The sequence below is a fragment of the Rhinolophus ferrumequinum genome, chromosome 13 (genome assembly GCF_004115265.2).
Source record: "Rhinolophus ferrumequinum isolate MPI-CBG mRhiFer1 chromosome 13, mRhiFer1_v1.p, whole genome shotgun sequence".
Lineage (NCBI taxonomy): Eukaryota > Metazoa > Chordata > Mammalia > Chiroptera > Rhinolophidae > Rhinolophus > Rhinolophus ferrumequinum.
Window position 1 is genome coordinate 18,234,539 of NC_046296.1, and position 15,308 is coordinate 18,249,846.

General features: G+C 42.2%; 1 protein-coding gene across 1 annotated transcript in view; it reads right to left on the reverse strand.

The window, feature by feature from the left end:
- The window catches only part of ALMS1 (ALMS1 centrosome and basal body associated protein), a 149,455-nt gene that overhangs the window by 71,961 nt on the left and 62,186 nt on the right, over positions 1-15,308 (reverse strand). Inside the window, exon 11 of the mRNA XM_033124877.1 lies at positions 4,799-6,648. Within this exon, the coding sequence (XP_032980768.1) occupies positions 4,799-6,648 (1,850 nt within the window). The remainder of the gene's footprint in view (positions 1-4,798; positions 6,649-15,308) is intronic.

The following is a 15,308-nucleotide window of genomic DNA, read 5'->3' on the forward strand; positions in this document are numbered from 1 at the left end:
TGTCATTTGTAACAACATAAAATGACCTTGAGGGAAGACAAGTACTATATCATACCACATAACGTGAAATCTAAAACAGCTGAATTTGTGCCAACAGAGTAGAATGGTGATTACCAGGGGCTGGGCGGTGGGGGAAATGGGGAAATATTGGTACAAACTTCCAATTGGAAGGTGAATAAATACTGGGGACCTATGTATAGATTTGTGATGATAGTTAACAATAATGTAATATATACTTGAAAGCTAAGAGAGTAGTTCTTACATGTTTTCACCACAAAGAAGTAATGGTAATTATGTGATGTAATGGAGGTGTTAGCTAATGCTATGGAGGCAATTACTTTGCAATTTCTAAGTGTCTCAAGTCAACCATGTTGTAAACCTTAAACTTACACAATATTATGTCAATTATATCTTAATAAAGATAGAGAAAAAATCCTATTCTTCAAAAAAAAAAAAAGAAACAAGGATTCTTTGGAGAAATGGTTGATTTCAGGGCTAGGGCACAGTATAGGAGCCAATATGAAAGTGTCCTCAATAGGTAAAACTGAACAACTTGAGTTAAGTATTGAATTATAATCCAAAAATGAAATAAATGCCCGAGTCCATACTAATGTACATAAATAACTACAGGAATAAATGGGGAAGGAATAACCATTCTTGCTTACAGAAGGATTACAATTAAATGTAGAAGGAATGAAAGAATATAAAAACGCTATTAGAATATGAGAGTAATAATTGCTACCAGTAAGATCCACTGATGGATGCTAAAAGTCCTGATCAAAGCTTATGCAGAACAGGATGTTTGCATAGTCTATCAGTCTCTCCCTCAAATACGTAGTATTTACAAAGGTAAACCAGTAACTTGACAGTTGAGAGTCTTGGTAGACACCACTTTAGCCAAGTGATCACGGTTAACATCACCAGTGATGCATATCAGTATAACGTGCTCCCTAATGAGACAGCCTAAAAATGCATAAACTCAATCTAATCTTGAGACATCAAACAAAGCCAAATTGAAAGACTTTCTCCAAAAAAATCCATTCTCTTCAAAGTGTCATGGTCATGAAAAACAAGGCAAGACTGAGTAACTGCCACGGATTGAAGGAAACTAACTCTAGTATTTCCCCAACTCCTCTTTAAGTAAAAAATTATCTCAAAATAAAAGTTTAAATACGAGTATATGTTCTTGCACGTTTTATGCATACATACACACACACAATCATTCGTTGCTTAATGTTGGGGATACATTCTACAAAATTCATCATTGGGCGATTTCGTCATTGTGGGAACATCACCGAGTGCACTTACACACACCGAGGTGGTATAGCCTACTACACACCTAGGCTATGTCGTATATAGCCGATTGCTCCTGAGCTAAAAGCCTGCACAACATGTTACTGTATTGAATACTGTAGGCAATTGTAACACAATGGTATTTGTGTGTCTAAACATGCCTAAATATAGGAAAGGTACAATAAAAATACAGTATAAAAGATAAAAAATGGTACACCTGTATACGACACTTACCATGAGTGGAGCTTGCAGGACTGGGAGTTGCTATGGGTGAGTCAGTGAGTGAGTGCTGAGTGACTGTGAAGGTCTAGAACATTACTGTACACTACTGTAGACTTTAGATACACTGTACACTTAACCTACACTAAATAAAATATTTTTTCTTCAATAAAACACAAATATTATACAGCTATACAAAAATATTTTCTTTCTTTATATATCCTATTCTACAAGATTTTTCTATTAAAAATTATTTTCTTAACTTTTTTGTTAAAAACTAAGACACAAATACACACATTAGCCTCGGCCTACACAATATTACTGTCTTCCGCCTCCACATCTTCTTGTACCACTGGAAGGTTTTCAGGGACAGTAACACACATGGAGCTGCCATTTCCCATGATAACGATGCCTTCTTCTGTAATACTTCCTGAAGGACCTGCCTGAGGCTCTTCTTGAGGAGGTGTCATTCTTTTCGGAAATACGAGGTGTGATCAAAAAATATGGTGAATATTTAAATTTAAAAAAATTTATTACAGTAAAAGACACATTGCCATTAACTCCCCTCAAAATATTCCTCCTCGCTTCAAACACACTTATCCCATCATTCTTGCCACTTTCTGAAGCAATTCTGGAAGTCCTCTTTCGTGTCTTTAGTTGTGCTGTTGTGGCTGCCTCAATGTCCTCAATTGATTCAAAACATTTACCTTTAATGCTCATTTTGACTTTGGGGAAGAGCCAGAAGACTCACAGTGCCAGATCTGTTGAATAAGGTGGATGAGGACACACCGTAATTTTTTATTAGACAGAAATTGCCCCATACCAGAAGTGATGTGTGACACGAAATGTTGTTATCATGGAGGATTTACAGCACACTTTAAAACACACATTCTCTTAACCATAGCTCACACCCAACTGACTGCACTGAACAAGTTGAAACTTGTCACACACTGTTACTAGCTTTGACACTCCCCTTCCCGTACTGAAGATCCAGGCCTTTCCGTTCACACTAGGATGCCGCGTTCACCAAATTTTTTGATCACACCTCGTTGTCTGTCCCTAGTGATTTGCTTGTTTCTTTATTTCAACATATATTTGCTGGTAAGCAAATAATGTGCCATAAACATTCCTCTCTCTTAATAAAAACCTTTCAGTGTTAAGGTCCATGCTTCCAAAAATTTTAAGGAGCTTGTTGAGGTCTGCAAAACCTTCTACTAAATCCTTCACTGTGAATTTTCTTGGAGGTTCCTCTTCTTTTTCTTCTCCTGCATTTCCTTTTTTCTTGCCTCTTCTTCAGCGTCCCTGTTCCAGTTCCAACAACCCCTCATTAGGCAATTATTAAGAAGCACCTCTAGGAGCTTCTCCATGTCACCCTCATCCACGCCCAGGTTCAAGTTGTTTGCCATCTCAATCCTAACCTTGATTTTGCAACCTCCTATCCTTGGCCAATCCTCTGGAGTCACAGATATCACTGGGCAATAGGAATTTTTCAGCTCCATTATAATCTTATGGGACCACCATTATACACACGGTCCGTCATTGACCGAAACGTGGTAATGTGGCACATGACTGTACATACTCACAGATAAGTGTGTATGTGTATGTACAGTTTGAATTATTTATAGACTCGAGTTAGACAAACCTAGGTTCAAATGCTACCTCCAACACTCAATGGCCATGTGATATTGGGCAAAACATTTAATTTCTCTAAGTATTAGGTTTCCTAAATCTGTAAACTTAGGTAATACCATCTATCTCTGATTATACTGAGTATAAAATGATATAAGCAACCACTATAATGACTGGCATTTAGCATATTCTGAACAAGTGGCATTATTAGTTCATATTTATAAGCATCTATAATTTTCTTCTCATTCAAGCAACTCAGCTCCAATAACTAGGCATTTTATGACTTTCATGAGTTTAAGTACTGTATAGGAACTTGTTAATCTTTTAATTTCTAAATGTTTTTCAAAAAAAATTATTAGTACTAATCTCTACAGCACCCTACTACTTATAACACTAAAACCAGAGACTGACCCCTGTTTGTTTGTTTTGCCCCAATTCAATTCTCAAGTCATTAACTTGTAGCACTACAAGGGACCTTCCAGATTTCCACCCCTCAGACTTCCCCCATCATCCACACGAGTGCCAAAGACATTAAATGACTTGTCCAAGGAGACAGCTGGTAGAAGAACTGGAAGTGGGGTTCAAGATTCGGAGAGACAGTATCATGTGGTGAACAAACTCTTGCTTTGATTAAACATACTGTATTTGAATACTCAATCTGCTACTTACAAACAGCAATATCTAAGACATGACAAAGTAGCAATGTCATGTCTCTATTTCACAGAGGGTAAACACAGATAGCACCATCTACCTCATATAGTTTATCATGAGTATTAAACGAGATAACATATGTAAGTCCCTCATTGCCATGACTACCACATGTGGATGTTGTTTTTTTCCCTTCCTCCTTTCCAAGCCCAGTGCTCTCCACTATGACATGCTCCCTTCTCAACTGTTGGAGGTTTGAACTGTAAGATGGAAATATTAAACACACAGGGTAGTTCTGTTTAGCCAAAATAGAATGTTATGAGTCTCTCGTAAGAGGCTCATCAATGTAAAACTGAATTTAATGACAGTCTTAAAATTAGGCTGAATAATATAAACCTAATGCCTTTATCTCTGACCTGGGTTTCCTTTCCTATAATACATTGTGAAGTAGGGCATATCATTCAGGGAGTACATTATGTTGATATGCATTACTGGTGATATTAACCTTGATAGCTTGGCTAAAATGATGTCTACCAGAATTCTCTACTGAAAATTTACTTTTTTTTTTCATTGTAAATACTAAATATTCAAGAGAAATCAAGAAATGGAAACAAAGAGAGAGGGAGAGAAAAAGAGAAAGAGCACGTGCAGGAGAGCAAGCATGGGCGTGCATCCCCTCCCAAAGCCTGGTCTTCAGCATATCTCCAACACAATAAACAAGGAACGAGTAAATTGTACCATTAGATGATCAAAGATTCTTCTCAAAGTAATGCAATTTAAAATACTTGATGCCAAGTCTTGTCACAAGCCCTTTGAAAGTATAAATATATTACTTTCAGATATTCTCTTTGGTACTTATCCCTTGCAAGACTTCTAGCAGACTAGTCAGGTACAATCTCCCCTAAGAAAATCATACTACTTTTCACCCAAGAACTTACATTTGCTTAAGTTATTTAAAATCCTTTATTACAAATTTCATCAGCTTGCTTGTCATCACAATGAGACTCACCGATCTGCAGATACTGGAGTCCCTTCTGGATTGGGATATCCTTCCAAATCTGAAAAGTTCACTTGTGTTTGCCTTGAGGTTACTACTATCTGGCTATTCTGAAAACGTATGGTTTTCAAGTCCTGAGTAATAGTATTACTATCTGGAAGAGGAGACTGTACAACTTGAAAGTCCGATGAAGATTTAGGTCCTAGAAAATCTAAATATTCTTGATCCTGTACTACAGGTTTAGTGGTCAGTAATTTGGAGGTTGGTTTCAGTGATCTTGAAGATATAGCTTGTAGGTCAGAGTTAAACTCACTATTCATCCTTGTTTTAGAAGCAGGATCCAATGAAACAAATCTTTCATCTAAGGTTCCACTATCCAACTTGGAAGGAGTCTTGGGAGCAAGAGTAATATGGACAAAAGAAAGTGCTTTTCTATTTGAAGGTGGAGTAGGTGGAGATGTTGCTAATGTACTTTGATTTGGGGCCGATTGGGAGACCATCTTATTTAACTTGGGTTCAACATCTATCATATTAGAAATGTGTGATTTAGGCTTATGTTGATCATTGTTTTCTACTACACAAGCCTGACCTTGAGGAAGGGGGGAATATTGTTTTCTCATGTGGTGATCTACATCTGGGGCTTTGCTTTGTTCAAAGAGCTGACGTTGTTCAAGAAAAATGGAAGAAGGAAGGTCTGGAGCTATATAATTCTGACCTTGAGGAAGTGGGGAGTGGTTTTCTCTCATCTGGTGATCTACATCTGGGGCTTTGCTTTGTTCAAAGAGTTCTCGTTTTTCAAGAAAAATGCCATCAGGAAGGTTTGAAGCTACATAATCCTGATATTGAGGAGGTGGAGACTGGTGTTTTCTCACATGGTGATCTGCATGTGGGGCTTTGCTTTGTTCAAAGAGCTCTTGCTGTTCAAGAAGTATGTGTGAAGGAGGATTTGGAGTTATACTTACATTCTTCCCTTTTATTCCTAATGTGGAACTCGGCCTGTCCATGTTAAGGAGGGTATGGTTCTCACAAAAATGAATGTCCTTAAATTTGCTACAATTTGTACTGGTGCTGGGCACAGAATGACTGCCTTTAAAATCTGGTCTTTCTAAGAGTTTTTCTTCTTGGTGAGAATGTTCAGCAGATAATTTTTGACCTTGCCTACTGCTTTCTGCTAAAATAGTCACAGCTTTATCTGGTGAATGACTAATGATTTTAAATGATGAAGGGGAAGAGGTTTTCTGTTTTAGATCTCTAGGAGGATTTTGCTCTTCAGTGAAATGAGAATTAAATACCCCTACAGATGCTCCAGTACACGGGGTATCTTCAGTAACACCAACCTTAAGAACAGAGGAATCTGAAAAGCACTTAGAATGTCGGTGAGATGAAAAAGTGATGGAGGTAGTAAACTTTTTCATGGATTCTGGGGGCAGCATTTGTGATGAAGAATGACAATCCATTTCTTCAGGTTGCACACAAACAGGTTCTACTAATTCTGACAGCCAAGGGTCCATCTTTTCACGGAATGGCATTCGAAAACCCTTGCTAATTTTGAAGTCATCAGCAGTAAAGTTTTGAAATGGGGAATGACTTTGTAACTGCAAGGAATTCCAAACTTCGAAATGGGGGTTGCTCTGGTCTAGTGATTTGGGAAGGTTGATGTGCCTGGTTCTCCATGATGATGGGCTCTGTTGTTCTCTGAGCATGTCTAAGGGTTCAGCAGATCTGAAAACACAGGGATGGCTGTCCAACTGTGGTTGTTCAGCAGTTAGAGTCCTAAAACATCCTTTTTCATGGCTCTCAATAATTATGTGACTACATACAGCTTCTGGCTTGCATCCTATTTCCTGTGGACTCTGTAAACCCTAGAAAATACAAAGAAGTTCTTACTTGAAGTAAATAGTTATATAAAAATTAGTTTCTTGATCTTTTATAATAAAACAGGTAAGAACACAACAAGAATAAGAGGATTAACTACAGAATAAAATGGCTCATGATAAATAAGACCACACAGTTAATTTCTTCTAAAAATTTTTCACTGAAGTAACTAATGAAAGCAAACTACTGTTGTCCCCCAGTAATCTCCCCTTTTTTCTTTCAGTAACAGAGATCTCTTACCCTAACATTTGGTGGTCACTTGGACACCACGCTGGAGATATTTCCAATTTCTTTTGCAGTTAGGTGTGACCATATGGCTAGGCTTAGGCCAATAGGATATGAGCAAAAGCAGTAAGTACAACTTCTGCTTCCTGTCCTTAAAAAATCAGGTTCTTGGCCTCCATGTTCCCCTCCCACTACCATCACTACTATCAGCGTTACTATTACCAGCTGAAAACAATGATGTCTACAACCTCCCAGGAAGCCATGTAAAAAGATGGTTCACTGCCCACCCAGCTTGGGTCCTTGGATGACCTCAAGGGGCTTGCTCCTGTTCCTACCCTAGGCTGTCACATGAAAGAAAACACTCTTACCTTACTTGTTTTTTGGGTCTCTTTGTTGCAGAGATTTAGCCTATACCCTAATATTTTACCACAAAGAATAGGAAAAAGAACTAGTACCTCTTTCCTGGGGTTGAAGATCAGTGCCTAAAGTTACCATAAATACAAAATTTCTCTGAGATTTCCATGTTGACCTATAAAGTTGTAACTTGGCACTCTATCTGATGATATAGACACATTTGATTTCATATAAAAATATTTAAAAATATGCTGCCACTTCCAACGTAATGGAGTAGATGTGATTTTCCTATTCCACCTGCTAAGTCCACCTAGAAATCCTGAACATTATACATAAAACAAACTTAAGAAGAATCTGAAAGACGTAGACAAGAAGGCAAACTGGCGGGGGACTTTGGAACCTGAGGAATGGCATGGTAGTGAGATCCCTGGGTTTTCTTTTTACCTCATATATCCCAGGGCTGGATCTGAAGAAGCCAGCAACCCAGGAAGAAGGGGCACAGACAAAAGCTCTAATAAAAACCTACTCTCATTAGCTAAAAAAAAGCAGTAGAGGTGAAGTCCAATAAGACAGTAAACTTTTAGACAAAAATTGCTCTATTTCAGCCAAACACCACAGGTGTATGTGTGGGGGGGGAGGGAGTGGCCTCACCCACTGTCATGCAGGGTGTCATGCGGGGTCTCTGGTCCCACTCCCCTCTTAAGAACGCAGGACATGGTGAGGCCAAAAAGGAACACCCACGGAGCCATACATAGGGGAGTCATACCGCTATAGTCTCGCTGGTGGCTGGGTTGGAGACACAGGAAGCAGGAGCCACATGATCCGCAACCCGCCCTCCACTTCTCTGCAATCCGCAATCCATTCTCCGCACTCCGCACTTACTAGCTTAGCCACGGCAGTTATATCAGTGGCCAATGGCTCACTGGTTACAGCTGACGGCCAACTAGCCACAGCTGATGGCCATCCAATCACAGCTGATGGCCATTTACTACCTGAGCCAGCACCTTTACACGTGAGGCCAAGAGCCTGGAAACTGCATTCCTGGCTCTGCCTGCCCCCACACACTCATACCAGCAAAGGCTAAGTGAGGTGCATATACTTCAATCCTTGCAAAACTATAAGGAGGCCCAACAACCAGGCCAAGGTGATACTGGAGATGGCCAAGTAGGAGCTTCTGATTTATTTTCACCCCTGCAGGAGATAATGAGCCACCTCTCCCTGTGGTGTCATTAGAGACATCTGGGGAGACACTGGACTTTCATTCCCATTCAGCAGTAATGAGGTGCCCCTCTCTCTTCCAGCTACAGACTGGAAGAAAATATTTGCAAATCTCATATGCAATAAAGGACTTGAATTTAATGTATGTAAAGAACTCTCAAAACTCAACAGTTAAACCACAATGCAATCAGAAAAATGGGCCAAAAAAAACCATATGCATTTCATTGAAGAGGATAGAGAGGAGAAATAAGGCCATGAAAAGATGTCCAACACTGTTAATCATTAAGGAAATGCAAATTAAAACCACAATGAAATATCACTACACACCTATCCAAATGGCTAAAATAAAACAGTGACAGCACCGAATGCCGATGGAGTAATACAATCACTCACACATTACTGGTGGGGATGCAAAATGGTGCAATCACCCTAGAACAGGGTGTGGCAGTTTCTCAAAAAACTAAACATACAACTACCATATGACAGTAATAGTACTTTTAGGCATTTATCCCACAAAAACAAAGGCTTATGTCCACCAAAAACCTGCACATGATGTTTATTGCAGCTTTATCTGTAAGAGCCCCAAACTGGAAAACAACCCAGATGACATTCAATAGGTAAATATTTATTTAAACTGGTATTTCCATACCATGGAACACTACACAGCAATAAGAAAAAGGCACAGGTGACTGACATACACCACAACCTGGATATTCCCCAGAGAATTATGCTGAGTGAAAAAAGCCAATATCGAAAGGTTACATACTGTATGATTTCATTTATATGACATTCTTGAAATGACAGAATTATAGAAACAGACCAGATGCATGATTACCAGGGGTTCAGAAAGGGGTGGGGGCAGGAGAGAAGTGGATGAGCTATTACAGGGCAACATGAAAGATACCTGTGCTGATAAATGTAAAGTATCTGGACTATATCAGTACCAATATCGTGGTTGTGATATATTATCACAGATTTGCAACATGTTAGTTACCATTGGTAGAAACTAGCTAAATGGTAAAAATGATCTTTCTATATGATTTCTTACTATTGCATGCGAATCTACAGTTATTTCCAAATAAAATGTTGAATTTTTAAAAAAGCAAATCAATTAATTAAACACCACTGGACAAAACTAACACTTTAAAACTGCCATTTTTATTCCATGGCTTCTTATAACCCTGAAATGGCCTGACATATTACTGGGAAATAAACATTTCAATCTGAGAAGCAATCTGACCATTTCCCACCCAGGGGAGGCACTCTTGGGGCCAGAGTCTAAGGACTTGTTCTTAAATGGCACCCTCCCCACCACAACTATAAGGCCATGCTGTTACAGCTCACAGAAATCAGATACAGAACAACATGCATTAGACCACATTGATGCTGTAGCTACCACATGAAAAGAAACTTTCCTAAAGCCCAAATCTTGTCTGGCAAATGGGCCCCATTGCCCCCTCAGCCAGGAACCCAAAGGAGGAGCCCTAAGGGATATGGGGGCTTCCTTATCACTCTCCAGCAAGGGCTGGTGCCTCAACCCAGCTCCCTCTCAAGAAAGGACCAATGGGTTTCTCTGTATTAGCAGGTCCTTAGATCAGCGGTCCCTAATGACAATCTCAGGTCAGCCTGAACACAAGTTAGAAACCTTTGCTCAAGCACTGCAGGCTCTTCAAGAGACCACTGACCCTGCTGAGAGCAAATGCCATCACCTTCCAGAACTCCCCAGCCCCAGAAGCGGGATCCGGAATCCAAAACTCTGACTTCTGAGAGTGACAGCCACCAAGGCCCCTGCCCTAGGGACCTATCAGTTCTCCATATCTTGTCCCTTCTCTAGGAGACAATAATCTGTGTACTTCTTTAATTATCTAGTGGGACACCCATAACAAAACAACATTTTATGGCTCTCACTTTCACTGGAGCCCAAATTACAGTGCCCCAGAAACCCCTCCAAACGCAAGCGAGGAGTAGCCTTTAAATTACAAGGCACAACAGGTAGGATGGCAGAAAGTGTTCAACTTCTACTGGACGTCACTATTGGAACAATTTTTATTCAAAATCTTTTAGTGGTGGTGGCCGCTTCGGGCCCTCCACTTTCCTGTTATAGGTATGAAGGCCTTGATGTGCCACTTGGAACAAACCCAATTCCTGGCATTCCTGGTAGGAGCTGCACATTGGGAGCCTGTACAACTGCTACCCCCGATTAAAATGCTAAATACCCTCCCCCTCAATATCGTTTGTGACAGAGGACTGAGGGACTGTAGCCCATAATTCAAGATTAAAGGAAAAAGTCATTAAAAGCACCATTTCTGCTTTTAGTTCTCCCATTTGGCCTGTATCACAGCCCACTACTAACGAGCGACACCTTACAGTCGACTATCAAAATGTAAATGCTCAGGTGCCCCCAATTAAGGCTCGCATTACCAAGACTGTCGTTAATTGAGGACATCCAAAGGGCTCCAGGGAACTACTTTGCCATGATCAATGTAGCTAATACATTCTATTTAGTACCAATCGCTAAGGAGTCTCAGCTGCAATTTGCTTTCACATTTGAAGGCATCCAATATACCTTTACCCAACCGCCTATGAGCTATTTTAACAACCCGCCACTGACCACAATCTTTGCTGAGAAAACCTAGATGCCCTTACAGTATATCCCCTTGCACCACATACTGATGACAACGTTCTAATCTGGGGCCCCTCAGAGGATGCAATGTTTGAGGCCCTAACTCAGCTGGTGACCCACCTACAACATAGAGGTTGGTTTATTGCTCCACATAAAATTGAAGGGCCAGCCACAACTGTTAACAATGTCTGGGCATTAACTGGTGCTCTGAAGACATTCTGCTTGCAGTTAAACATAAATTGTTAACTATTTAGCCTCCTACCACACTATAGAAAGCCTAAAACATCTTGGGTCTCCACATTTTGCAGGCAACACATACCGTATTTACCCATCATCCTCAGACCCATTTATGCAGTCACACACAACTCCTCCACATTTCATTGGTGAGAAGTTCAACGACAAGCTTTACGGTGGCACAAAGTCCTCCCCCTGGCTCCCCCTTCTGGGCTGAGACACCTGCCACCATGGACTATGTACTACCAGCTTCGGGACCGGAAAGCTGCTCTCCACAGCCCCCTGCTGCACTCCCGTAGGGCATCAATTCCTGGATGCGTAGTGGGCTTTGTTAGAAAGCGGCCCTCACAGGATGGAGTCTACTTTCCTGCATACCCACATTCCGATGACACCATGTTTCCCAACAGCAGCTCGGCATGGCTGTAGTGCAGGGGATCCTGCCGACTACGCCAAGTGTCATGCAGGGGTCCGGCGGGGTCTCATGAGGGGTCTCTGGTCCCGCTCCCCACACAAGAACGCAGGACATGGCTAGGCCAAACAGGAACACCCACAGAGCCGTAGGTAGGGGAGTCATACCACTATACTCTCACTGGCGGCTAGACTGAAGACACAGGAACCAGGAGCAACACAATTGTCAACCCTCACTGCGCCGCTTGCAGACTCAGCCACCATCTTCTTGCTAGCTCCCCCTTTTTTCTTTTTTGCTACTAGCCTAGCCACGGCCATTATATTCATGGCTAATGGCTCACTGGTTACAGCTGACGGCCAACTAGCCACAGCTGCTGGCCATTTGATCACAGTCGATGGCCATTTACTACCTGAGCCAGCACCTTTCCATGTGAGGCCGAGAGCCTGGAAACTGCTTTTTGGGGCTCTGTCCCCACAATGGCCACCAATGCTTCTTTGCTAAAATGAAAATATGAGGTTGGAGCAAAAGTAATTGCGGTTTTTGCAATTACTTTTAACCTTTTAAACCACAATTACTTTTGCACCAACCTAACAGTACCTTCAAGCAATGGACTAAACCTGACATGACAGGTCATTCCAAATTACAGGAGGATGTAATTCCCCAATCCTTAGCCCCCTGGACCTTGAGGAACTGTGCCCGTTGCCTAAGCCTCTGGGGACTTGGGGTAGCCCCTGGGAAGAGCTGACAGTGAGAAAGGGAGTCTGTGTACTTCACAGATGGCAGCGCCACCACCACACACGGTGGAGCCTGATGGAGAGCAGCAGTGGACCATCCTGCCAGTGGCAGCACACTTGTCAAAGATGGCAAGTAGGGCAAGGCTCAGCTTGCTGAGCTTGCGGCAGAACAATAGCTGTGCAGAACGCCGTTATCCTTGACAAGCCTTTGTCCATATTTTTACTGATTCATGCGTGGCTGCTAACTGGTTAGCAGTTTGGTCAGGCCAATGACAGCAGGACAATTTTCACATTCAAGGCTGTACCATTTGCGGTGCCCCAATTTAGAAGGGCAATGCCTAAGCACCAACCACAATTAAGGTTACCCATGTTTCACCACGTACAAAAACTAGCACACCAGAGTCTATCTTTAAATGTGAGGCAAATGCTCTTGCCCAAATCCACGTTACCAACATTCAGGGCTCTCAACCAATGATTCTTTACCAACAACTCTATTCATCCCACTACCACAAAACCACAGGTCCCCTCCACCTCTCATCAATCCACCATTCCAGCCTTTTTTAGTCACCACTTCCATGCTCCTTATTCCCTGGACGAATGGTCCCATCTCTTCAGGTCACAGGGAAACTGCTGCCACACAGGCCGAGGCCACCGCAGGGGCCTTTTGCTTAAGGAAGCCCTTGCAAACTGAGCGGTTCTGAATTGCAAATTCTGCTTCCAAACACTGGAAACTTCCCTGTCATGCTTCACTTCCAAAGACTGTCCTATTAGCTTCGGCAGGTTAATTTCACAGAGCATCTTCCTCCGACTAAAGGCGTTATCTGCTTCCCTATATCAACGCGCAGAGCAGGGAATCTCTTTTCTAAGTATATCACATTTGGCCCTCCTGATATCACTGACTCAGATGAAGGATCTCATTTTACTGCCCATCTAACACAGCACTGGGTTCTCCAACAGGGCAACCAACGGAACGTTCACCTCTCACAGGCATAGGTCTCTGGCATTACTGAATACCACAATGGCCTTTTAAAATCCTTGCTCCTTAAGTTACAGTGTAGTAGATGGACTTCCTTGCCGCGAGGGGCACTTACCGCTTTGAACTCTAGGCCGTATGGCCACCATTCTCCTCACACCAACTGGACTTGTCTGGTCATGCTGCTAATGATTGTGATCACAGGGGAATAAGATGCCATCATCTTACAGGACAATATTATTTCTATTTTTCCCGACGATACTGAGTCCCCTTACAGATTTCAAATGATCATCTCATCTTCCAGTATTTATTGGCAACCCGATCAGAGATGAGTGGTTAGCTGTGACCTCCTGGTCACAGTCCTGGCCCATTAGAAGAACACAGACCCACTATGCTGCTGCTGGATCACACTCACCTGCTGGATATGCACATTCCAGCTGAAGTTCCAGTGTACAACGGCTTCAGTAGAGGGTTCATTTCTCCTACTCATACCTCCCCACAAGAAGTAGAAATAACTGCACCTGGACCCAACCAAAGAACGGTGTGCAATTATACAAGGGGGGAGAGGCACTCAGGTTGGTTGACACCAGCAACATTAGAAGATGACACCATGGTGATACGATCACAACACTTGACCCTACCCCACCACTTTGGAGGAGGCCACCAATGAGCTGCTGACCCACAGCTGCCCCTATCATAATAAATCGTCACATAATTATCGGATAGGTACGACACTATGAAATGCACATGCTTGCTACTGTTGGCCTTACACTGTGACTTTTGTGCCATCTGGGTCATGGGGCTTCCCCTCGACCCCACAGAGACAACGCTGGAAAGTAGCTGGAAGCACACAACTCTTGCCCAAAATTGTACCCCAGGACAGCACGTGTTGGAAGTCAGCCCTAGAAGGGTGAGGCCCGAAATGCTACCAGGTGTGAATAATAGTCAGGCAATTGAAGCCCTCTATCTTAAATGGAACCAATGCCACAAACGCTCAAAGGCCACCAGCCATTATACTACCCTAATTTCAACCCTAATTGGCTAATAGGCTTATTCACTTCAGACCCATCTCTGGTAATACAAGGCCAAACATTAAATTGTTGGGAGCATTTAACTAAATTTCCTTTCAGCCAAAGCTACACATGTGCCTCCAACCTTTACTATTATGAATGGTCTCCACCTCCTATAACTTGGAGGAAAGCACCTCCCAATCATTTGTGAGGTGCATCCCTGAGGACCCCCAAAATCTGCTGAGAATTTGTGAGACCAGTAGATGCTCCCAATGATGTAAGCAAACCCCAATCAGGGCATCCCAAATCTATGTGATCCTGTTAGGCCCCTTGGGCCCTCAGGTCCCCTCCTTGGTGGCTACGTTGGGGAGACATCCCCAGAGGATGTCTCCCTCCACCTGCAACAACACAGGTGATGACGCCGCAGGAAACAACTTCAACCCGAATGCTGCCTCCGCAACCTTCCACTACAGCATAGATGACGCCCAGGAAGGCACAGCAGCTGATGATGGCAAGGATTCCGTGGGACTTGCTGAACTGAACGCCTGTTTGTCTAAATTCCCTGCTGACAAACCTGTAAATGGCATTTTTGAGAGTTAATTATGTGTTTACCTTAAGGCCCCCTTGCTTATTACCGTGTTTCCTCAAAAAATAAGACCTACCCCGAAAATAAGCCATTAAGATCGTCAGGCAGACGGACGCATTTAGTACGTTATGACGATGTGCCAGAAGATGACATGACTGTATTTGAATAAATGTAGACTTTTGTACATGAAAAAATAAGACACCCCCTAGAAAATACATCCTAATACATCTTTTGGAGCAAAAATTAAGAACCAGTCTTATTTTTGGGGGAAAACGGTATAA